This window comes from Bufo bufo, chromosome 1 (assembly GCF_905171765.1).
Source record: "Bufo bufo chromosome 1, aBufBuf1.1, whole genome shotgun sequence".
Taxonomy (NCBI): Eukaryota; Metazoa; Chordata; class Amphibia; order Anura; family Bufonidae; genus Bufo; species Bufo bufo.
This window is the reverse complement of record NC_053389.1, coordinates 641,554,838-641,580,829: the sequence shown is the minus strand read 5'-3', so window position 1 is coordinate 641,580,829 and position 25,992 is coordinate 641,554,838. Positions and strand designations below refer to the sequence as shown.

The 25,992-nt window shown below is 43.1% G+C and overlaps 1 protein-coding gene across 6 annotated transcripts in view; it reads left to right on the top strand.

The window, feature by feature from the left end:
* RNF111 (ring finger protein 111) overlaps positions 1–22,386 on the top strand; it is a 72,179-nt gene extending 49,793 nt beyond the window's left edge. For 3 of the 6 annotated variants that reach the window (XM_040413870.1, XM_040413871.1, XM_040413875.1), the window contains exons 11-14: positions 10,777–10,869; positions 18,679–18,774; positions 19,659–19,786; positions 21,167–22,386. In XM_040413870.1, coding sequence (XP_040269804.1) covers positions 10,777–10,869; positions 18,679–18,774; positions 19,659–19,786; positions 21,167–21,284 — 435 coding nt within the window. In that variant the 3' untranslated portion in view covers positions 21,285–22,386. The remainder of the gene's footprint in view (positions 1–10,776; positions 10,870–18,678; positions 18,775–19,658; positions 19,787–21,166) is intronic. The other 3 variants (XM_040413872.1, XM_040413874.1, XM_040413873.1) reach the window with 3 other exon arrangements.
* The last annotated feature ends 3,606 nt before the right edge of the window (positions 22,387–25,992 follow it).

The following is a 25,992-nucleotide window of genomic DNA, read 5'->3' as shown; positions in this document are numbered from 1 at the left end:
ATGGTGATGGTGGTGTGATTTCACCCCACCAATCACCATCCAGCGATCCTGAGTGGTGATGGTGACATCACCACTCAGGATCGCATCCTGATTGGTCTGTGGGCGGTCCGGCGGCAAATTCAAAAGAGGCAGGCGCTCCTCTCTTCCTCCTTTTGTGTTCCGGAGCCGGAGGAGAGAGGAGCTGCCTGCACGTGTGTCTGCCAGCACCCCCAGGACCCGATCTGTGCCCCCAGGACCCGATCTGTGCCCCAGCACCCCCCATCAGGTACATAGGGACAGCATAGGGAAAGTTTGGTTTAGGCAGGGAAAAAAAAGGGAAAGTTAGTTTTTGAACTTTTCTAACTTTTATTGCATCACCCTAAGTTAGGGTGTCTGGGGTCCACAGCACAGCTGTGTGACCCTAGACCCCCCAGGGGTGCTGCCACTTGCCCCCCCTTCCCCCTGCCCCCCCCCCCCCACCTTTTTTGGGGTGCATTTTTTTTATTTTTTTTTGTGTACGCTGATTGTGGCCGGCACTTAGTGTCCGGCGACTGTTAGCGCATCGCACACCCCACCGCTGATCAACTTCGGACGGTTGATCAGCGGTTTTGATTTTTTTTTCCCCACATTTTTTGCATTTTTTTTAGTTAGTTTATTTTATTTTTTTTCTGTTAGTTTTAGGGTGAGTTCGTGAACACCCGTGCCCCCACACACACGCACACAAAATAAAGAGTTACACACACGCACATATACACGCAGACACACACTCCCCTATGGCCCGCCGGACGTTCTCGGCCGAGGAGGCATACGCCCAGCTTGCCTCCGACTCCGAGAGTCCCAGTGAGGATGAGGATGACCCCACATTCCTGTTGTCATCCGCATCCTCCTCATCATCTAGCGATGATGATGAGCCCCCAAGGCGGCGGAGACGCCGCCAGGCGGAGCAAGGGGACCGCCATGTTAGGGACCCTGTGGCCCACACTAGTACGAGCAGCTCTGGGGCTCGTACTGGTTTCCCGGCCCACCAGTTAAATCCACCGGAGCCCCCTGCCGGTGAACTTGTCTGGTGTAGCCCAGAGCGATACGAGCCTGTGATTCCTGATTTTGTAGGCCAATCAGGAATCCAGATTTCCACAGTGGGCTACACTGAATATGACTTTTTTTGTCATTTTTTCAGTGACCCACTGGTAAATCTGATGGTGGAGCAGACGAATCTGTACGCCCAACAGTTCGTCGCTCAACACCCGGGCTCCTTTTTGGCCAGGCCCGGTGGCTGGACGCCGGTCAGTGCAGCCGAAATGAGGACATTTTGGGGCCTCGTGCTGCATATGGGCCTGGTCAAAAAACCCAGTGTCAGGCTGTACTGGAGTGGGGACGTCCTATACCAGACCCCACTTTACAGTACGGCCATGACACGCTCCCGGTTTGAGGCCATCCGGAAATGTCTGCATTATTCCGATAATGCAGCATGTCCCCCCCGAGGTGATCCTGCCCATGACCGTCTGTATAAGATACGGCCGGTCATCGATCACTTTGGGGCCAAATTCATGGAGGCCTATGTACCTGGAAGGGAGGTCGCGGTTGATGAGTCTCTCATTGCGTTCAAGGGGAGACTCATTTTCCGCCAGTATGTGCCCTCCAAGCGGGCGAGGTATGGCGTAAAGCTATACAAAATTTGTGAGAGTACCTCAGGGTACACTTACAAATTTCGTGTGTACGAGGGGCGAGATTCCCGGATTCAACCCCCAGAATGTCCCCCCACTCTGGGTGTTACCGGGAAACTTGTGTGGGACCTTATGTACCCACTGCTGGATAAGGGTTACCACCTTTACGTGGATAACTTTTATACCAGTATCCCCTTGTTCCAGTCCCTTGCCGCCAGATCCACGTCCGCTTGTGGGACCGTGCGGAAAAATCAACGCGGCCTCCCTGCCCACCACCTCCAGGTACCTATCCCCAGGGGTGAGACCCGTGCCCTTACCACTGGAAACCTGTTGCTGGTCAGGTATAAGGACAAGAGGGATGTCCTTATGCTGTCCACAATTCATGGTAACGGCATCACCCCTGTCCCTGTGCGAGGTACCGCGGCAACGGTCCTCAAGCCCGATTGTATCGTCGCCTACAATCGGTATATGGGAGGAGTTGATCTCTCTGATCAAGTCCTCAAGCCATATAATGCCATGCGCAAAACCCGGGCATGGTACAAAAAAGTTGCGGTCTACTTGGTGCAGGTTGCCATGTACAACTCTTTTGTACTATCCCGAAGCGCTGGCAGCACAGGGACATTCCTCCAGTTCTATGAGGCAGTCCTCAAGGCCCTGATCTTTTCGGACCGGGAAAGAGCAGGCCGGAGTACCTCGGGAACTGTAGGTGCCCGGATCGTCCCTGGCCAACACTTTCCAGGTGTGGTCCCCCATACTGGAAAGAAGGGACGAACCCAAAAAAAGTGCAGAGTGTGTCGCAGGAGGGGGAGACGGAAGGACACGACTACTCAGTGCGACACGTGCCCCGATCATCCGGGCCTCTGCATTGACGGTTGCTTCAGGGAGTATCACACTTCCATGGAGTACTAAATTTATATCCCAATTTAGCACTGACATCGGATAAAAAAAAATGGTTCTCAGACCCAAAAAAACTAAAATAATTTATTAAAAGTAGACATATTAGGTATCGCCGCGTCGGTAATAATCTCCTCTATAAAACTACCCCATGACCAACCCCCCCAGATTAACACGGTCAAGAAAAAAAAAAAAAAAAAGGTGCAAAAAAAGTTTTTTTTTGTCACCTTACATAATAAAAAGTTTAATAGCAAGCGATCAAAAAGTCATATAGCCCCCAAAATAGTGCCAATAAAACCGTCCGCTCATCCCGCAAAAAATGAGCCCCCACATGAGATAATTGGATAAAAAAATTTTTTTAAAAATGACCCTTAGACTTTAGAGATACCCAAAAAAATAATTTGTATCAAAAAAGATAATATAGTCTAGAACCTAAATAATTGTAAAAAAAGTAGACTTATTAGGTATTGCCGCGTCCGTAAGAATCTCCTCTATAAAAATACCCCATTACCCAACCCCCCAGATTAACATGGTCAAAAAATAAAAATTAAATAGGTGCAAAAAAAGAATTTTTTTGTCACCTTACATAACAAAAAGTTTAATAGCAAGCGAAAAAAAAGTCATATAGCCCCCAAAATAATGCCAATAAAACCGTCCGCTCATCCCGCAAAAAATGAGCCCCCACATGAGATAATTGGATAAAAAAAAAATTAAAAAAATGACCCTTAGACTTTAGAGATACCCAAAAAAAAGATTTGTATCAAAAAAGATAATATAGTCAAAAACCTAAATAATTGTAAAAAAAAAGTAGACTTATTAGGTATTGCCGCGTCCGTAAGAATCTCCTCTATAAAAATATCCCATTACCTAACCCCCCAGATTAACACGGTTAAAAAAAAAAAAAAAAAACTGTGCCAAAACCGCTATTTTTGGCACTTTTCCATTTCAATCCGTTTTTTCCGGTAACAAAACAAGGGTTAACAACCAAACAAAACTTAATATTTATTACCCTGATACTGCAGTTTACAGAAAAACCACATTTGTGGTCGTAAACTGCTGTATCAGTAAAAGGGAGGCCGCAAAAGGAAAGGACTGACATGGTTTCTGGAAGGCCGATTTTGATGGCCTTTTTTTATTGACACCATGTCCCTTTTGAAGCCCCCCTGATGCACTCTAGAGTAAAAACTCCCCAAAACTGACCCCATCTAAGAAACTACACCCCTCAAGGTATTCAAAACTGATTATACAAACTTTATTAACCCTTTAGGTGTTCCTCAACAGTTAATGGCAAATGGAGATGAAATTTCAGAATTTAAATTTTTGGTAACCTTGCCTCACAAAAATGTAATATAGAGCAACCAAAAATCATATTTACCCTAAAAATAGTCCCCAAAAAAATGCCACCTTATCCCGTAGTTTCCAAAATGGGGTCACTTTTAGGGAGTTTCTACTCCAGGGGTGCATCAGAGGGGTTGAAACAGGACACGGTGTAAATAAACCGGTCCATAAAAATCAGCCCTCCAAAAACCAAACGGCGCACCTTTCACTCTACGCCCCGCTGTGTGGCCGTACATTAGTTTACGGCCACATATTGGGTGTTTCTGTAAACGGCAGAGTCAGGGCAATAAAGATACAGTCTTGTTTGGCTGTTTAACCCTTGCTTTGTTAGTGGAAAAAATGGGTTAAAATGGAAAATAAGGCAAAAAAATGAAATTTTCAAATTTCATCCCCATTTGCCAATAACTCTTGTGCAACACCTAAAGGGTTAACGACGTATGTAAAATCAGTTTTGAATACCTTGAGGGGTGTAGTTTCTTAGATGGGGTCACTTTTAGGGAGTTTCTACTCTAGGGGTGCATCAGGGGGCTTCAAATGGGACATGGTGTAAATAAACCAGTCCATAAAAATCAGCCCTCCAAAAACCAAACAGCGCACCTTTCACTCTACGCCCCGCTGTGTGGCCGTACAGTAGTTTACGGCCACATATTGGGTGTTTCTGTAAACGGCAAAGTCAGGGCAATAAAGATACAGTCTTGTTTGGCTGTTAACCCTTGCTTTGTTAGTGGAAAAAATGGGTTAAAATGGAAAATTAGACAAAAAAATTAAATTCACAAATTTAACATAGAAACATAGAAACATAGAATGTGTCGGCAGATAAGAACCATTCGGCCCATCTAGTCTGCCCAATATACTGAATACTATGGATAGCCCCCGGCCCTATCTTATATGAAGGATGGCCTTATGCCTATCCCATGCATGCTTAAACCCCTTCACTGTATTTGCAGCTACCACTTCTGCAGGAAGGCTATTCCATGCATCCACTACTCTCTCAGTAAAGTAATACTTCCTTATATTACTGTTAAACCTTTGCCCCTCTAATTTAAAACTGTGTCCTCTTGTGGTAGTTTTTCTTCTTTTAAATATGCTCTCTTCCTTTACCGAGTTGATTCCCTTTATGTATTTAAAAGTTTCTATCATATCCCCTCTGTCTCTTCTTTCTTCCAAGCTATACATATTAAGGTCCTTTAACCTTTCCTGGTAAGTTTTATCCTGCAATCCATGTACTAGTTTAGTAGCTCTTCTCTGAACTCTCTCTAGAGTATCTATATCCTTCTGGAGATATGGCCTCCAGTACTGCGCACAATACTCCAAGTGAGGTCTCACCAGTGTTCTGTACAGCGGCATAAGCACTTTACTCTTTCTACTGCTTATACCTCTCCCTATACATCCAAGCATTCTGCTGGCATTTCGTGCTGCCCTATTACATTGTCTTCCCACCTTTAAGTCTTCTGAAATAATTACTCCTAAATCCCTTTCCTCAGATACTGAGGTCAGGACTGTGTCAAATATTCTATATTCTGCCCTTGGGTTTTTACGCCCCAGGTGCATTATCTTGCACTTATCCACATTAAATTTCAGTTTCCAGAGTTCTGACCATTCTTCTAGTTTTCCTAAATCCTTTTCCATTTGGCGTTTCCCTCCAGGAACATCAACCCTGTTACATATCTTTGTGTCATCAGCAAAAAGACAAACCTTACCAGCGAGGCCTTTTGCAATATCACTTATGAAGATATTAAACAAAATCGGTCCCAGTACAGATCCCTGTGGAACCCCACTGGTAACATTACCTTGTTTTGAATGTTCTCCATTGACTACAACCCTCTGTTGTCTGTCACTCAGCCACTGCCTAATCCACTCAACAATATGGGAGTCCATGCTCAATGACTGCAGTTTATTGATAAGTCTTCTATGTGGGACAGTGTCAAAAGCCTTACTAAAATCTAGATATGCGATGTCTACTGCACCTCCACCGTCTATTATTTTATTCACCCAGTCAAAAAAATCTATAAGATTTGTTTGACATGATCTCCCTGAAGTAAACCCATGTTGTTTTTCATCTTGCAATCCATGGGATTTTAGATGTTCCACAATCCTATCCTTTAATAGGGTTTCCATTAATTTGCCTACTATTGATGTCAGACTCACTGGTCTATAGTTGCTCGATTCCTCCCTACTACCTTTCTTGTGAATGGGCACGACATTTGCCAATTTCCAATCTTCCGGGACGACTCCTGTTACTAATGATTGGTTAAATAAATCTGTTAACGGTTTTGCCAGCTCACCACTAAGCTCTTTTAATAATTTTGGGTGTATCTCATCAGGCCCCTGTGACTTATCTGTCTTCACCTTAGACAGCAAACTTAGAACATCTTCCTCTGTAAAGATACATGCATCAAACGATTTAATAGTCATTCTTTCTAGTGGAGGTCCTTCTCCTTTTTCTTTTGTAAAAACTGAACAGAAGTATTCATTAAGGCAGTCGGCTAGCCCTTTATTCTCTTTCATCCCCATTTGCCAATAACTCTTGTGCAACACCTAAAGGGTTAACGACGTATGTAAAATCAGTTTTGAATACCTTGAGGGGTGTAGTTTCTTAGATGGGGTCATTTTTGGGTGGTTTCTATTATGTAAGCCTCGCAAAGTGACTTCAGACCTGAACTGGTCCCTAAAAATTTTGTTTTTGTAAATTTCTGAAAAATTTCAAGATTTGCTTCTAAACTTCTAAGCCTTATAACATCCCCAAAAAATAAAATATCATTCCCAAAACAATTCAAACATGAAGTAGACATATGGGGAATGTAAAGTCATCACAATTTTAGGGGGTATTACTATGTATTACAGAAGTAGAGAAACTGAAACTTTGAAATTTGCTCCATTTTTCCAAATTTTTGTTAAATTAGGTATTTTTTGGTGCAAAAAAAAATAATTTTTTGACTTCATTTTACCAGTGTCATGAAGTACAATATGTGACGAAAAAACAATCTCAGAACGGCCTGGATAAGTCAAAGCGTTTTAAAGTTATCAGCACTTAAAGGGACTCTGGTCAGATTTGCAAAAAATGGCCTGGTCCTAAGGTGTAAAAAGGCTGTGTCCTTAAGGGGTTAAAGGGTTTCTACCACTTCGTTTTCACATAATTAGCTTTCAGACACTAGCGATCCGCTAGTGTCTGCTCTACCAAACCATCCTAATATAATAGCTTTTGGGGCAGCCGTTTCGCTAAAAAAAGAACTTATATTGATATGCTAATGAGCCTCTAGGTGCTATGGGGGCGTCATTAGCACCTAGAGGCTCGGTCTACCTTCACAAAATGCCGCGTCCCTCCAGCCCGCCCATCTCCTCCGGAATGCGATCCTCCCTGTGAGCGTATGTATTCGGCGCATGCGCAGTGAATGTCTGACCGCTTCCCTGCTCAGACAGCTCCACTGCGCCTGCTCCGATGACGTGTGGAGAGGTCTGTGCAGAAAGCGGTCAGACATTCACTGCGCATGCGCCGAATACATACGCTCACAGGGAGGATCGCATTCCGGAGGAGATGGGCGGGCTGGAGGGACGCGCTGGGGGGGCGGCATTTTGTGAAGGTAGACCGAGCCTCTAGGTGCTAATGACGCCCCCATAGCACCTAGAGGCTCATTAGCATATCAATATAAGTTCTTTTTTTAGCGAAACGGCTGCCCCAAAAGCTATTATATTAGGATTGTTTGGTAGAGCAGACACTAGCGGATTGCTAGTGTCTGAAAGCTAATTATGTGAAAACAAAGTGGTAGAAACCCTTTAAAAACAAAAAACGGATTACCCCTTTAACCTCTAAAGATCTATTATTTATATATATAATATATATATAATTTTTCAGCCAAACCCACCAATTTTGTCAGGTATGGCTGACTATCCATATAGGAGCCTCCTGACTGTCCCCCGACAGATGATTTTTGAGGAAAAGAACTGAGCATTCATGTGGATGGGGGAGTCTGGAGGAATAGCTGTTGGCTGAACGGGTGTACAGCTGACAGTCACTGACTTAGTTTTTTCATTAATGCTTTAGTAACTGTTTAGCGCCTGTGATGCAGGATGTTGTTTGTATTGTTGTGATGCGTTGTGGAGCAGATGAAGTATTTTTTTTTCTTCATATTTGGGGTAAAGCACTGATGAATCTATAGTTAGATTTATAGGGCTCGTTAGTTCTTTGCTTCTCACTGGCATCATGGCGGCGTCCTGTCTGTAGGTTTTTTTTCCCCCATAAATGATTACGTTAATTGCATAAATTGTAAGTTAGTAATTGCCCCTTTCTATAAGCAGGTGGATTACAATTTAACGTCTACTTTTTTGGGGGTACAGCTGCTGATAAAATGTTAAGTACTGTAAATGATGGTTGATGCAGAGAGTATAGTGGGAAACGCTATGGAGAGTGCATTTTATACAATTGTATTACTGTTTTTACATATAGAAAAATATTAAAATGAGCAGTAATATTAAAGGTTAAATATGCAGGTAAGCAATATTGCTATGTGACTGTAAAGGTGAAATCATCGATCTCCTGTCATATCATAGACACCTTAGAAGATCTTGTTTGTGAAGACTTTGGACCTCCCATGATTTCCAGAACGGGCTGCAGAACTATGAAACTTGCTGAGAATCTGTCGCCAGCGACCTTACTATCAGGCTGTTTGCATAGACGCACAGCTGTGGTTCACCTGATTTAAAACAGTTTTATTTTTTGCTTATCTGAGGCTCCATTCCCGAATTATGATACTTTTTCTTAACGTGCAGATTGGGCCTTTGGTGCAATGAGGTCCTAACAATTGCTCTTGTTGCACCCAAGCTCTGCCTCTTTCTGTGGCCAACCCCTCCCTCACTGCTTTGCCACTGCTTGGCCCTGTCAATCAAAGCAGTGTGGGTGGAGCTGGTGTACAAGAGCAATGGTGACTCCCTTTTTGCACCAAAGGCCTCATTTGTATAGTAAGAAACAGAAACTGAACCTCGGATCAACAAAAGGAAAAAAAGGTGTTTTCATTTGGTGAACCACAGCTATGTGTGCAAGCAGCCTGCTAGAGAGGTCGCCGGTGACAGATTTGACAAAGTGTTTGCTGTTGAATTGCTTGACTAGATATAGATATATTATTTGAATGTTGTCATTTAACTGATGTAGATCAATGAGAAACGGTTTAAAGCGTTCTGTAGCTTTGGAAGTTCAAGGGGAGCCTGAGCTCACAAATGACATTGAGATTTACAATTTTAAATCCTACAGGTGAAACTCGAAAAATTAGAATATCGTGCAAAGTTCATTTATTTCAGTAATCCAACTCAAAAGGTAAAACTAACATATGAGATAGACTCATTACATGCAAAGCAAGATATTTCAAGCCTTTATTTGTTATAATTTGGATGATTATGGCTTACAGTTTATGAAAACCCCAGAGTCACAATCTCAGGTCCCCTTTGCTCAGGGCGTATGGATTAATTAGCTGACTAGAGTGTGACACTTTGAGCCTAGAATATTGAACCTTTTCACAAAATTCTAATTTTAAGCTGCATTACTGCAATTCCTTTTAATTTGCATTACTGAAATGGACTTTTGCACGATATTCTAGTTTTTCGAGTTTCACCTGTATGCACAGTGGTACAGCAATGGTAATGGTGTATAATCTATACTATATATATTTAACTTGTTACATGCCTGAGCATAAAATGCATGTTCACTGAAAAGCTATTTTGCTCAATAATGGGGGCATGTGCCCGGGTAGAGTTCTGCTAAGCTATCTGCAAACCGCCAACACTGATTAAAAGCGGTATAGTACTTAGCAACATGTGCTGTCCTCATACATAATAGCCGCTCAGCACACGCTCTACATGGATGGTAGTATGAGGGCCTAACTGGCAAATAAACCAAAGAAGCCAATGTCTTTTATAATCTCTCACAAACTAATTTCTTTGTACCAGCCTTCTAGTACCATTTTCTACTTTTCTACTTTCAATGAAAACCGAGTAGTCAGACAAGAAATCTTCCCCCTTAAATGACAGTCAGTCATTGACACTCTGCATCTGATTCTAAATCTCCGTAACGCGATGGCTGCAGTGACAATGCGCAGGGCAGGAGGAGTTCCTTTTGGATTCTTTTTAACTCTTCGTGGCGTGTATAGTTGTATTTCCATGACAGTTCTGTTCTGCAGCTGTTCAACTTTTCAATCCATCAAATTTGAATTCCGAGATTGGTTGATTTAGATTATTCCCATTTTATTTAAAACTTTTTTAGTTTTCTGCTTTTTCTAAGTGCAGATTGGCCATCTCTTGGCGCACTACTAACCCCTTCTCTGTGTCTTACTGGTTTAGTGCTTAGTTTGGCATTTTGGCCTTTTGGAGTTTTTCATCCTTTTTTTTTTTTTGTCAATTACCTTTAAATGGAATGAGTAAGACGTGCCGATGACGGCAGAAGGGCTAGTATTGATCCCCTTTGTCAAGTCTTTGACTTGCAAATCCAAAGAATGGCGTGTTTCAGACCTGTAAAGACTGTAGAGCTTTGTACCTGGTGCTGCCAAGCCGGCTAATTTCTGTCTGAAATGTTGCCCGTCTTTGTCTTATGTCATGGAAGTTGTCTTCATTAAATCAATTGTCGGGGGCCCATGATGTATCCAGTGCCATGGTACAGTGAATGTATGGGGTTGCATATGGTAGGCCACCACTTTCTCCTGCAAATAAAGAAACAAAAACAGATTTTGGTCTTTTGTTATAGATATGTGTTTCATATATATATTTTTATTTTTCTATGACAAGCAATCTGTTTGCTGCCAGATGGGCGCTCCTCTCCTTTAGCGGCTCACCCTAGCCCCTCTGACAGCAAAGAGATCGATGCGATCATTTCCAAGCAGTTGTGTTAAAGTTTAACTTACATCTGCTATTTGAATAGGTTCCAGACATGGCGGGCTACCCTCACATCCGCTACATTTCATCTGGATTGGATGGAAGGTCATTCAGAGTTCCTTTCAGGGGCAATTTTGAGGTTTGTAACAGAATGTTAGCTTTCTGCTGTCATGTTTTTGAGCAGCGTATCTATGGAATATTTCCATGAGGTTGCTGTGATCTTGGTGTAATAAAAAAGGATACACAATAAACTATCGCCCTCATCAGATGCAGAGTGTTAATATGGGTTCCCCAAATACAAGAAACTGGCCAATTTTTTGGGTGCCACAGATGTGTGCATCTGGGAATGAGCTATAAGGCAGGGATAGAACCCTAATTTATGATTTATTCTGCTGTGAAGTTCAGTTTATTGTTAAATGCACATTTTGATGTTCAAATATACGCATTTTGTTTAATTATGTTAAAATAATCAAAGGGAACCGGTGACCATGAAAACCCAATGTCATCTGCCAGCAGCATGTTATAGAGCAGGAGGAGCTGAGCAGATAAGTGCACTGTAGTATGGGAAAAGATCCTGTATCCTCTCTTCACTTAAAGAGGACCTTTCACCGATTATGACAATGTGAACTAAGTATACAGACATGGAGAGCGGCGCCCGGGGATCTCACTGCACTTACTATTATCCCTGGGCGCCGCTCCGTTCTCCTGCTATGTCCTCCGGTATCTTCGTTCACAAAGTTATGGTAGGCGGAGTCTGCCCTTGTTCTGCTGTAGAGCTGGCCAATCGCATTGCAGAGCTCACAGCCTAGGAGAAAATAACCTCCCAGGCTGTGAGCTCTGCGCTGCGATTGGCCAGCACTAGAGCAGAACAAGGGCAGACTCTGCCTACCATAACTTAGTGACTGAAACCTCCGCCTACTATAACTTAGTGAGCGAAGATACCGGAGGGCATAACGGGAGAACGGAGCGGCGCCCGGGGATAATAGTAAGTGCAGGGAGATCCCCGGGCGCCGCTCTCCATGTATGTATACTTAGTTCACATTGTCATAATGGGTGAAAGGTCCTCTTTAAATTCCTGCTTATTCTGGACTTTGAAGTCAAGGAGGTGGTCCCATCGGTGTATTGGCAGTCCTAGATATGACCACCACCTTGACTTTAATGCCCAGAATGAGCAGGAATTGAAATGAATGCAAAACAGGTTATTCTGAATCTTTTCCCCAAAAAAGTATACATCAATCTGCTCATCTGTCCTGTTCTATAATCTGCTGCCTGAAGCTCAGAAACCATCTTCAACGTAACAGGTTCCCTTAGTATTGCACTCTAAGACTAAAACACTTCGATTTGATTTGTAAAAATAGTTTATGCCACTTTGCTGCACGTTGAAACATTGCCCATTGTGTATCCTCTATGTTCAGTAACTGTCATTTGTGAGCAAATGTTAAAGGGGTTGTCCAGTGAGGAAAAATTTTGGTAAAGTGCACAGGAAAAAAATAAATTAAAGAATCCATAATCTCGCAATCCCCTGCCACTGCTGTTACGGTGTTTGCTGGTCTCTGCTAGTCCTTAGTCCAGGCTTGATACATGAGAAATTGCAGTCCCTGCCGTGACCTGTGATTGGCCCAGTAGGTGAATAGTCATATCCTCCCACTTCCTGTTTGTCAAGCCTGGAGCAGGAAGTTGGGACCCGGTAAGTGCCAGAATGGCAGTGGTGGGGTATCGTAAGGGTAAGCATTGATTCTTTAATTTTGAGCACTAAACGTTTTGCCTCTTTAGGTAACCCATTTAAAGCTTGTTTGGATGATGGGATGCAATAAATACAGCAACAATGCCTTTAGAAAGTACACACACACACACATCCCCCCCCCCCAATCCATGGTGTTCTTGTTTTGTTGCATTACAACCGTGGAATTAAAATGGGGTTTTGGGGGTTTGATTCATACTAAAAAACAGAGAACGTTAAAGTGCACAAGTATTCACCCCCTGAAAGTCAATACTTTTTAATTGCAGCACGGATGCAAGACTTGGGATTTGTCTCCTAGCACATCTAGACCCTGAGATTGTTGTCTATTCTTCCAAAACCGCTTGTTAGATCTGTTGTGTTGGTGTACAGCAGTCATGCTACAGATTCTCAATTGGATCGAGTTGTGGGCTTTGACTTGGTCATTACAAGACATTTAAATGTTTACCCTTAAGTCACTCCAGTATATCGTTAGCAGTAGGTTTAGGGTCATTGCCCTGTTGGAATATAAACTTCCGTCCCAGTCTCAAATCCCTAGCAAACCGAAAAAGGTTTTCCTTAAAGGGATTCTGTCACCAGATTTAACCCTATTAAGCTAGCTGACATTAGCGATGTGCTAATGTCAGCTAAACCTAACTAGCCTATTCCTACTTTTATCTATGCCCCCGTTAAGCCAGAAATCTAACTTTTATAACATGCTAATTAGCCTCTGGGGGGGGGGGGGGGCGCGTTGTTCCTGCTCCTAGAGACTCCGTTCTCCCACCTTTTGTCACCTCCAAATCCTGATTGACAAGGCCAGGCAGCGCTCGCATCTGTCTGCTAGCCCTGTGCTCTGGTGAAATCTCGCTCCGTCCAGTATTCGGCGCAGGTGCGGTGAGGGAAAGACTCTCGCAGGCTGCCAGCTTCCTCACCGTGCCTGGGGGTTAAATACTTTGTGTGTCTTACCAGCAATCACTTTTTAGCTAAGACATAGCTAAAGAGGAAGGAAACTTTTCTTTATAAAACTGTCCCATACCCCCCTCAGCGCTGCGTGAAAGGGTTTGCATTCCAGTACAGTCAATGTAGTTTGCAACTACAGGCAGTAACCTCACCATCCCTCCCAGATAACGCTGCCCTGTCAGTGCTGTGGGTCACTGTGAAATCTGCTTATCCTGGCTCATGCAATACAATAGATTTAAGCTGACCATACACATTAAATGGGTGTCAGCCAAATCCATCGGTTTCAGTGGAAGCAAGCAAGCAACCATCTTATGTGTGCAGAGACCTCCTGACTCTTCTTCCAACAGCAGATATTAGGGGAGAGAAGGATTGTGCGGTTAGATTTCAACATGCCAAATCATACCTTTATAAAAGATGAGCTGTCTGGCAGAAGCTTATGCCCTGTCTCTATTGAGAACACACGCATGCTGTATCTAGTGTGCATGTGTAAGCGGGAGTTTGGTAGGAATAGCTGTTGGGCAACAGCTATATAATGTGTACGGCCAGCCTTAAAGGGATTGTCTCCCTTCAGCAAATGGCATTTAACATGTAGAGAAAGTTACATAGTACAGTCGTGGCCAAAAGTTTTGAGAATTATATAAATATTGGAAAAGTTGCTGCTTAAGTTTTTATAATAGCAATTTGCATATACTCCAGAATGTTATGAAGAGTGATCAGATGAATTGCATAGTCCTTCTTTGCCATGAAAATTAACTTAATCCCCAGAAAACCTTTCCACTGCATTTCATTGCTGTCATTAAAGGACCTGCTGAGATCATTTCAGTAATCGTCTTGTTAACTCGGGGGAGAATGTTGACGAGCACAAGGCTGGAGATCATTATGTCAGGCTGATTGGGTTAAAATGGCAGACTTGACATGTTAAAAGGAGGGTGATGCTTGAAATCATTGTTCTTCCATTGTTAACCATGGTGACCTGCAAAGAAATGCGTGCAGCCATCATTGCGTTGCATAAAAATGGCTTCACAGGCAAGGATATTGTGGCTACTAAGATTGCACCTCAATCAACAATTTATAGGATCATCAAGAACTTCAAGGAAAGAGGTTCAATTCTTGTTAAGAAGGCTTCAGGGCGTCCAAGAAAGTCCAGCAAGCGCCAGGATCGTCTCCTAAAGAGGATTCAGCTGCGGGATCGGAGTGCCACCAGTGCAGAGCTTGCTCAGGAATGGCAGCAGGCAGGTGTGAGCGCATCTGCACGCACAGTGAGGCGAAGACTTTTGGAAGATGGCCTGGTGTCAAGAAGGGCAGCAAAGAAACCACTTCTCTCCAAAAAAAACATCAGGGACAGATTGATCTTCTGCAGAAAGTATGGTGAATGGACTGCTGAGGACTGGGGTAAAGTCATATTCTCCGATGAAGCCTCTTTCCGATTGTTTGGGGCATCTGGAAAAAGGCTTGTCCGGAGAAGAAAAGGTGAGCGCTACCATCAGTCCTGTGTCATGCCAACAGTAAAGCATCCTGAGACCATTCATGTGTGGGGTTGCTTCTCATCCAAGGGAGTGGGCTCACTCACAATTTTGCCCAAAAACACAGCCATGAATAAAGAATGGTACCAAAACACCCTCCAACAGCAACTTCTTCCAACAATCCAACAACAGTTTGGTGAAGAACAATGCATTTTCCAGCACGATGGAGCACCATGCCATAAGGCAAAAGTGATAACTAAGTGGCTCGGGGACCAAGACGTTGCCATTTTGGGTCCATGGCCTGGAAACTCCCCAGATCTTAATCCCATTGAGAACTTGTGGTCAATCCTCAAGAGGCGGGTGGACAAACAAAAACCCACTAATTCTGACAAACTCCAAGAAGTGATTATGAAAGAATGGGTTGCTATCAGTCAGGAATTGGCCCAGAAGTTGATTGAGAACATGCCCAGTCGAATTGCAGAGGTCCTGAAAAAGAAGGGCCAACACTGCAAATACTGACTCTTTGCATAAATGTCATGTAATTGTCGATAAAGCCTTTGAAACGTATGAAGTGCGTGTAATTATATTTCACTACATCACAGAAACAACTGAAACAAAGATCTAAAAGCAGTTTAGCAGCAAACTTTGTGAAAACTAATATTTGTGTCATTCTTAAAACTTTTGGCCACGACTGTACATAGTTAATACGGTTGGAAAAAGACATCAAGTTGAACCAAGGGATAGGTGGGGACACGAATCCCAGAAGTTACTACAAGGCACTTGCTAATGTACTGTGATTGTCCATATTCTCTCCTTTGCTGGCTTGATTCATTTTTTTCATCACATTATACACTGCTTGTTTCCAGAGGTTACGACCACCCTGAAATCCAGCAGTGGTGGTCGTGCTTGCACACTATAGGAAAGTTCTGGTGGTTGGGACTGCGAGAGTGTGCATACATTTTTCTTATGTTAATCTATTAGACCAGAAGCAAGTTCATCTTGTTCGAATACATTTAATTTATAAAGATTTACCGTATTTTTTCTGCTTTATAAGACGCACCCCACCCCCCTCAAAAGTGTGTGTGTGAGGGGGGGGGGGGGGGGGGGTCGTTTATAAAGCGAATGGTGCAATTTTTACATTGCTGGCACTGATACATCGCTGGCCGCTATGCTGCACAGCGCGGCCTGCGATGTATCTGAGCTCTATCAAGCGAGGTGGGAAGAGGGGCTGGAGGCCGGGGTGCTGTTGCACTCGCAGTGGGCCCACTTTACTTGATTACATCGGGCCCCGCTCACAGAAGTTTTCATATGTAAAGTCTAGTCATGTATAGTCCTCAACCAGTGGCTCTGCTTTGTTAAACTACGGTAATTGTTTGTAATAGTACTCGCTATTAAACTAGCAGGCACGCCGGCAGCGTAACGTCACTCACTCGGTCATGCTCCTCCCACTTAATTAATGAAGCTGGCGGAGCAGGAGCGTGACTGAGTGAGAGACGTTACGCTGCCGGCCTGTCTGCTAGTTTACATATGAAGACTGCTGTGAGCGGGGCCCGATGTAATGGGGGTCACTATTTACACAGGGACATAAGAAGACACAGAGGGGAACAGCATAAGATGCTATATATGTGTCATCCACAGACCCCCCCCCCCCCCCTTCCTCATAAGTGTCATCCACAGATGCCCCATAACAGTGCGTCATCTACAGACCACCATCAGTTCAAAACCCACCAAAAGCACACCTTTTGGTTCAAATTTTTTTTTCATGAGTGTCATTCACAGCTCCCCCCCATAACAGTGCGTCACCTACAGCTCCCCCCCATAACAGTGCGTCACCTACAGCTCCCCCCCATAACAGTGCGTCACCTACAGCTCCCCCCCCATAACAGTGCGTCACCTACAGCTCCCCCCCCATAACAGTGCGTCACCTACAGCTCCCCCCCATAACAGTGCGTCACCTACAGCTCCCCCCCCATAACAGTGCGTCACCTACAGCTCCCCCCCATAACAGTGCGTCACCTACAGCTCCCCCCCATAACAGTGCGTCACCTACAGCTCCCCCCCATAACAGTGCGTCACCTACAGCTCCCCCCCATAACAGTGCGTCACCTACAGCTCCCCCCCATAACAGTGCGTCACCTACAGCTCCCCCCCATAACAGTGCGTCACCTACAGCTCCCCCCCATAACAGTGCGTCACCTACAGCTCCCCCCCATAACAGTGCGTCACCTACAGCTCCCCCCCATAACAGTGCGTCACCTACAGCTCCCCCCCATAACAGTGCGTCACCTACAGCTCCCCCCCATAACAGTGCGTCACCTACAGCTCCCCCCCATAACAGTGCGTCACCTACAGCTCCCCCCCATAACAGTGCGTCACCTACAGCTCCCCCCCATAACAGTGCGTCACCTACAGCTCCCCCCCATAACAGTGCGTCACCTACAGCTCCCCCCCATAACAGTGCGTCACCTACAGCTCCCCCCCATAACAGTGCGTCACCTACAGCTCCCCCCCATAACAGTGCGTCACCTACAGCTCCCCCCCATAACAGTGCGTCACCTACAGCTCCCCCCCATAACAGTGCGTCACCTACAGCTCCCCCCCATAACAGTGCGTCACCTACAGCTCCCCCCCATAACAGTGCGTCACCTACAGCTCCCCCCCATAACAGTGCGTCACCTACAGCTCCCCCCCATAACAGTGCGTCACCTACAGCTCCCCCCCATAACAGTGCGTCACCTACAGCTCCCCCCCATAACAGTGCGTCACCTACAGCTCCCCCCCATAACAGTGCGTCACCTACAGCTCCCCCCCATAACAGTGCGTCACCTACAGCTCCCCCCCATAACAGTGCGTCACCTACAGCTCCCCCCCATAACAGTGCGTCACCTACAGCTCCCCCCCATAACAGTGCGTCACCTACAGCTCCCCCCCATAACAGTGCGTCACCTACAGCTCCCCCCCATAACAGTGTGTCACCTACAGCTCCCCCCATAACAGTGCGTCACCTACAGCTCCCCCCCATAACAGTGCGTCACCTACAGCTCCCCCCCCCCCCATAACAGTGCATCACCTACAGACCACCATTAGTTCAAAAGCACACCCTTTGGTTCAAAATATATATAATTTTTTATTTTCTCCCTCAAAGACCTAGGTGCGTCTTATAAAGCGAAAAATGCAGTAATTTCCCGCGATGTCTTAGGTGTGCCTCCGCCTGTATAACATAATGACATTGTCTTATCGTAGCCTCGCCGGAGGCAGAGTATTGCTAGGTTATCAGAAAGTAGCAATTGGCATATGATGTCTGCAAACCCTTGCTAAGTTTCATGTTTTCCTGCCCAGTTCATAGTGGTTATGAAATGTGCACATTACACCGAATTTCTGACCTAAAGTAATAACATTTATTTTAGCCATTGAAACTAAGGTACACAAAGTAAGAAATTGGTGTTCAGTTTTAGACTTCTATTTTAGGTTAATAGGTAGTCTTGAAAAAAGTTATTTTTCTAACTAAAGTGTAAGCTCCTTGATGTTTAAAGGGGTATTTCCATCTGAACATTGATGGTATTAACAGGATGTGCTATAAATGTCCAATAGGAGTAGGTCCCACATCTATCTCAAGAACTGGTCCTGCCTCACATCCACTATGAATGGACCGTTGCTCCTATGGGAGTTCTGAAAATAGCATGTCGATATACCATACATTTCCAGATGGGAATAACCCTTTAATCTTCACATAGTTCATTTAGTTCTGCATTTATTTTATTGAGCGAGGTTAGATGCTGAGACCTATTTTTTTTTCCATCTTCTACAGGAACTTATCCATCTGGAGGAAAGGCTTGGAAATGTAAATCGCGGCGCCTCACAGGGCACCATAGAGAGATGCACATACCCACACAAATATAAGAAGGTGAGTTATTAAAATTAAAACTTTCTGTGAAACAGTATTTTTCAGGTACGTTGAATTATTGTTTCATAAACCATTATATTGCCTAGGGACGGCTTTGCAGTCTGTAACACCTAGAAACTTCTCTGTCCAGTGCCTTTAACCTAGTCCTTTTCTACTATTCCAGAGTTAATATTCCCAGTGTTCCTCTATTCTGTGAAGTCTTTTACTGTATTTAGCTATTTCCCAATCTTATATAACAGATGCTGGACTCATGGGAACCATCAGAGCTGTATTTTCGGTCCGCGTCTGATCCACATTTTTTGGGAAATGGACACAGACCCATTCATTTATGTTGAGCCGTTAAGAATGCCATGGCATCCGTGCGGCCATGGCAAAAATTATAGAACGTCCTATTCTTGTCCATTTTGTGGGCAAGAATAGGTGATTTTCTTCTTCTTCTTTTTTTTTTTATACAGCGGAACCTGTGCAAAGTGTGGGATGCACATGGACCGCATTCCTAGTTTGTGGATCAGCAATTTGAGGACCTCCAAAATGGATACGGTTGTGTGAATGTCGCCTTACTGTGCATATTTCCAGCCTTCCCTCCTTTCTACTTGCAATTCTGCCATTGCGGTCATCTGTAGATAGGCACAGGATGAGCAAGCTCCATCTCATGTGCTGCAGGGCTATGAAATAGATTCATTTACGCATCAAGATGAACACTTTATTACAATCTTAGATATCCTGGAATAGTTTTAAGCTGCAATTCACATTGAAGTGTAAAAGTGCAATAAATGCTCTGCAGATAGTTGGGGGTGTGTGGACATTTCTGTGTTGTGGTAAATGTATGCCTATTCCTGAAACTGGCCTTTATAAAGTGTGCCAACAATTTCATCTCTAATAAGGTATCCACTGATTGGTTCTCACAGAGGAAACTGCATGGCAAACAAGATGAAGAGGAAGCCACTGAGGAAGACACCGAAGAAAAATGTACCATTTGCCTTTCTATATTAGAGGAAGGTGAAGATGTCAGGTAAGATACCATGTTAAGATCCACACATCCTGCATGTTTTCATATTGAGGAGTCATGTGCCATGTGGAGTACTTTCCTTACACCTATAGGGGCATATTTAAGACCGGCGTTTAGATGCCAGTCTTAATAAAGCTCTAAGCTGGCGGTGGTTTCGTCGAAGTTATGTAGAGGCACAGGCCTCTCCTTAACTTCATCGGATCCTCCGCCAGTTCTAAATGTAAGACCGCTTCCGAGCTGTCTTATGTTTAGACCTTTTTCTACGCCTAAAACAGACTTGCTGGCCCTTCCCCGCCCATGCCACGACCACCATTTTAGATCTGGCATGAGCCAGGAGAAGTGGCTGATTGCAGCGCTACTAATTTAGGCGTATTTCAGATTGCTAAATTACCCCCATAGCCACCATTTTCTGGAAGTAGTAGTATTTGCAAAGCCTAGACATAGGATTTCAACATATCCAACCCTTTGTTCCTGTGGGAGATAAGTCTCTGCCAGAGGTGCCTGCCGGCAGCTTCTTCCTCCCATTTGAAATATGCAGGCACTCGTGGCTGTCAGGAGAAATAGCTGTTAAAGAAATACATTTTCGGCTGTCACGTTCTATGGCTTTCTTAAGATATGATTGTCACTAAATCTAACCACACTTTAAGACCTTCTGCCAATCACAACTAACAAAAAATATATAGAAACAAAATGCCTTAACAACTCCTTTACTATTATTTTCCCTTAAAATGCTGCTTTTGCTGAGTACATGAAACTGATGCTATACAGAACTATGCATTTGTTACACCATTAGTCCAGCTTCTTGGATCTCAGCATATTTCCATCATCCATTTATAAATAAATCAAAGACGCCCGTCCCTTTGGTTAAGAAGATATTGCTGCATGATAACTGCTCTAAGGGCAATTTCGTGTGAGCGTATTCAGCGCTGGAAATACGCTCCGTGTGACAAACTCACAGCATTATAATGATTTATAATGCTGTGTGTTCCTACCACACCTCTGCTTTACCGAATTGTACTGATGGCATTATGTGGGTACAGTTCATTACAGCTGGGGTCTGGCAGGAGCAAACAGCATTATCAATCATTATAATGCTGCGAGTTTGTGTCACAGGAGCAGTGTTCAGTTCGGGTAAGCACTGCCATCACATGGGAGCACATTTCCGGCACTGAATACCCTCTTGTGCGATTGCCCTAACTTCTTGCATTTGTACCCTTGAGTTAGCGGGGCAAAGGTTGCAGCAGCACCTTTGTTCAGACTAACCGCACGAACTGATGATAGTACATGATAGCTTGAGAAGTCCACAGGCTTCATGGTAACACTGCTGTTATTTTATTAGAGTGTAGATTTGTACTAATGTGGTTTTCTGTTTTCTTTCTCCAGGCGCCTCCCATGTATGCATCTCTTCCATCAGGTTTGCGTGGACCAGTGGCTGATCACAAATAAAAAGTGCCCCATTTGTAGAGTGGACATTGAAGCTCAGCTTTCTACTGACAGTTGACATTTCTCAAATCAATAAATAATAATGTCCCTTCACCCCCTTCGGTACTGCAGCCAACCAAAGATGGCATGACTTATGTTGAAATCCAGATTAAATTTTCTTTTAAAAATAAAAAAAAGATGGCATGACTTAACTGCACAGATGCGGAAGCATTAAATCTGGTGTCTGCTCTGCCTCGGTATACAACTAATGCTATAGACTACCATTTGTATACAGATCATGTTTAGGTCCTTTGCTGCACACAAAGCAGGGGAGAGTATGTGTATTTATACAGCTTTTATTATTATTTTTTTTATTTTTTTTCCCGTTTTTTGTTTCTTGCCATTTCCATTGTTTTGTTATTTTACAGTTTGTTTTACTCTCTGTATTTTGCATGGTTTCTCGTATTGCATTTCTTTGCACATTTATGGGCTTTGTGAACCCTTAAACTTGCAGGCAAGATCTAGCTGCTCTAGTTGGTAGAAATGTGAGTGTGTGTGTGTGTGTGCGCGCGCGCGTGTTTCTACATAGTCCCAGGCTAAATGGATTTCATTCATTACTAACAGTGAAATCCTTAATTTAATCAATCGTTAATTTTTAGTTTGTATGTATGAAAGGTTTAGTTGTCAAAAGGAAATAATGTATAAAAACATTCCTTATTTTGGGCTGCTGTATAAAAAAATAAAAAAAAAGTGCTGATTCAGATAACCTTGTTTTTGACGCTGAGATCACACTGCTTTGAGAATAACATAGAATAAATATTTGCCACATATTTTGTTCGGTTTCCTCAAAGGTGTTAAAATCACTTTTCAGCACAATGCAAATATATTTAAATGTCGATATTAAGGAGTTTAGACTGCTGTTCACCTATTTATTTCTTTTATGGACGTGATTTTCTTTGCTTCTGTGAAATCGCTCTAACAAATTGTCCAATAGCAAGTAGTCAGGTACATACTCTTACTAATATGGGTAAGAAGTCTCCAACGATTCTAACATTTTAATGTATAGTCTTAATAGCAGCTGTTATATGGCAGGTGTCCATGCATCCAGAGAACTTTTTTCAAGGTCCCCAAACACTCTCTTGCATAGAGAGTTTTTGGTTTAATAAAGTTAGCTAAATGAAGCAGATTGTGTGTCTTTATTTCTTAGGTTGCAAGGGGAAACCGTTTTATTTAATTATATTTTACTTCCCTATCTGGACTATACAGAAAAATATCAACTGCACTGTCTGAACAAAGCCTCAGAATTAGGGTCCATTCACACGTCAGTATTTTTACCTTTCCAGATAAACGTTCCTTTTTTTGCGGATCCGTTTTTCAGTACAACCTTCTGTTTTTTTACTAAAGTGCTTCCGAATCCGTTCCGTGTTTCCGTTATTCAGTTTTTTTTTTCCATCCATTTTCCTGTCAACGGATCCGCAAAATCGGATGACATTCGGATGGTTTTGTGCATGTCATCCGCATTTATGCGGATCCATTGACTTGAATGGACAACGGACCCGAAAAACGGACAGAAAGTAGGACAAGCTTAATTTTTTTTCAGGATCCGCATACTCTAAAATAGGAAAACGGAACGGATTCCGTGATTCGGACAGCACTATGATTGGTGTCCTCATTTTTGCAGAGGCAATTGAAATTAATGGATCCGAAAAAACGCTCCGATTTAAATCTGAATGTAAACGGAGTGTTATAACGGACGTGTGAATGAACCCTAAGTGTTGAGTGAACTTGTGTTTTCAAGTTTGGTGTACAAGGTTCGGGTTGCCTAAGAATTCCTTTATGGAAGTTATGGTCCTTGGGAGCGGAATCCATAACGGAATTCTTAGATTACCCGAAGCTTGTATGCCAAACTTGAAAACACAAGTTCACTCATCACTACTAATTTCAGAAAACTTAAGCCACCTCAAGCTGTTTCCATCTGACATTGGCTTTTTGGTTATATTCAAAGAAACCTGAAACAAGTGAAATACAAAAAAATATTTCCAGCCCTTCCTCCTTTCCTTTGGTCCTATGTTTTCATGTTACAATTGAAACTGAGAAAAATATCAAGAGAATTCATTTCTGTGTGTCCCGGGATTTCAGCCATGACCATTTCCTCTTCACTGTCGTGTGTCTGGCTGTAAGACAACCGGCAGAAGCAGCCCCTCCGCCTCTGAGCTTTCTGCAGTAAGACAAAAAGATAGTTCAGCCTTGCTCCCTTTGCCAAGCCCATACTGCAACAATGGAAGACAAGCGCTGATGGCAACTATATTTCTTGTCTACTTTTACATTTATTTTTATTTTTGTGTTTCTTTAAATCAGTGTTCTTCATCTCCAGTCCTCAGGGCCCACCTGCTGGTCATGTTTTCAGGATTTCTTTAGTATTTAGCTGGTGACATAATTAGTGTCAATGGACTTACCGCAGGTATTTATTTTGTGGGCCCTGAGGACTGGAGTTGAGGAACGCTGCTTTAAAGGGCATGTCATGGAAGAGGTCCCATACTCACAATATGCCCTACACACTGCAAGTTCTGGGCCACAACGTAGAGCGACGAGCAAGCAGCTGCTCTCATGTAATACAAGGCCACAGTCAATGGGAGTCAAGGCGTACATTTCCCTGTTAATACCAGTTCATTTGTACATTGCATTGGGGGAAGTAGAGGCTATGACTGGGTAGTGTATTACTAACGAGCATACATTGAATGGAAATCTGAAGTATAGTACTATTCTGCATATGTTATACTGATGGCTGCTTGTGCCAGGGCAAGCTGCTTCATTTAATTTTTTAGGCTACTTTCATACTCTCGTTTTGGGTGGATACATCATGGATCTGCAAAAACGGATCCATTACAATAATACAACCGCATGCATCCGTCATAACGGATCCGTTTGTATTATCTGTAACATAGCGAAGACTGATCTGTCATGAACTCCATTGAAAGTCAATGGGAAACTGATCCGATTTCTGTTGTGTCAGAGAAAACTGATCCGATTTCTATTGTCAAAAAACGGATCCGTCCCCATTGACTGTGTGCCAGGACGGATCCGTTTGGCTAAGTTACGTCAAGCGGACAGCAAAACGCTGCAAGCAGCGTTTTGGTGTCCGCCTCCAGAGCAGAATGGTGACTGAACTGATGCATTCTGAGCGGATCATTTTCCATTCAGAATGCATTAGGGCAAAACTGATCCGTTTTGGACCGATTGTGAGAGCCCTGAACAGATCTCAGAAACGGAAAGCCAAAACGCGAGTGTGAAAGTAGCCTTACTTGTACATTGTGTTCTATATAGGGAACATAGAGGACAGGACACGCAAATCTTTCCATTGCACTTTTTATCTGTTGGATTCATTCTGGGCTTTGGCTTGAAAATACAGATGCAAAATACTGACCGTGTGAACCGCTGTTCTCATGTGGGGGGGGGAAAAAAACTGATGTCAAACTGAATAATGCAATAGGAGGCCATCCTGTAATTCTGCTATCATAGACTTGCATTGTAATGTATATTTGCATCATATTAAAAATGTATGTTTCACAAGAGAAAAAAATTAAACACTTTCCAAATCTATAATTTGTCAGTTTAAAAAATGGAATCTTGACAGAAACTGCTCGGTTTTCAGACCCACTGGAAACTTGTGGATCGATTTTATTACATTTTTTAAAAAAATTATTATTATTTTTTTTTTAAAGGGGTTATCCAATTTCTTAAACCCCTCCATGTGTTGGGCCCCTCACCAGTAATATACTTGCCCGGTGCCACTCCTGGTCCCCGCACCACCACTAGCAGTAGGACCCCCACCAAACTAATAGTTCTGCCCTATCCTTTGCATCCTTTGGATAGGGGATAACTTAAAACAACCGGAATACCCCTTTTAAGATGTAAAAATTTATGTTTTATATAGACAATACTGAAACAAGAATTGTGACACCCTTTCGGCCACTGTTGATTTTCCATTTTTTTTAAAACCTTTTTTATTTTTTTGATGGCATGTATTTTACGGGACAAATTGTACTTTCTAATGGCAACATTTACTGGTGCATACGATGTAGTGGGTAGCTGGAAAAAAAAAATCCAAATGAGGTGGCAGCCCCAGTCTTCCTGAATGATCCGAAGTTGCTGCAGATATGTTCCTATGGAGAGTCTGCCTGTGGCAGGGCTCCATGGGAACAGCGTGAGATTGTCATAGACTGCAATGCTAATGCATTGGAGTCTATGACTGAAGAGATCTCTCATGATCGCGTGTTCAAGTTCCCTAGCGGAACTTTAAAAATATACTGTATAGAAATTTAAATCGCCCCCCTTTCCCTAAAATTAAAATAAATAAAAATAAAAAAAACATCATAGGCCTCGCTGAAAACTCCTTTACTAATGGAAAAACAAATTAAAATGGCTGATTTGCCATTTTTTTGGTTTTTTACCTCCCTAAAAAAAAAATATTTTTATAAAAAGTGATCAAAAGAGTCATGCACATCACAAAATGTATCAATGAAAAGTGCAGATTGCTACACCAAAAAGTAAACCTCACACAGATCTACAGAGAATAACAGTAAAAAATGTTATGGGGGTCAGAATATAATGATGTTAAGAAAAAAAATAGTTTTTACTGGGTACCAGGTTAGTTTTGCTGCACTGTAAAAACAAAACCTATAAGACTATGGTAGAATTGCAATTTTTTCCAAATAAACCCATTTGGTTTTTTTTTCCAGCTTCCCATTGCATTGCATCCAATATTAAATTGTGCTATTAGAAACAAA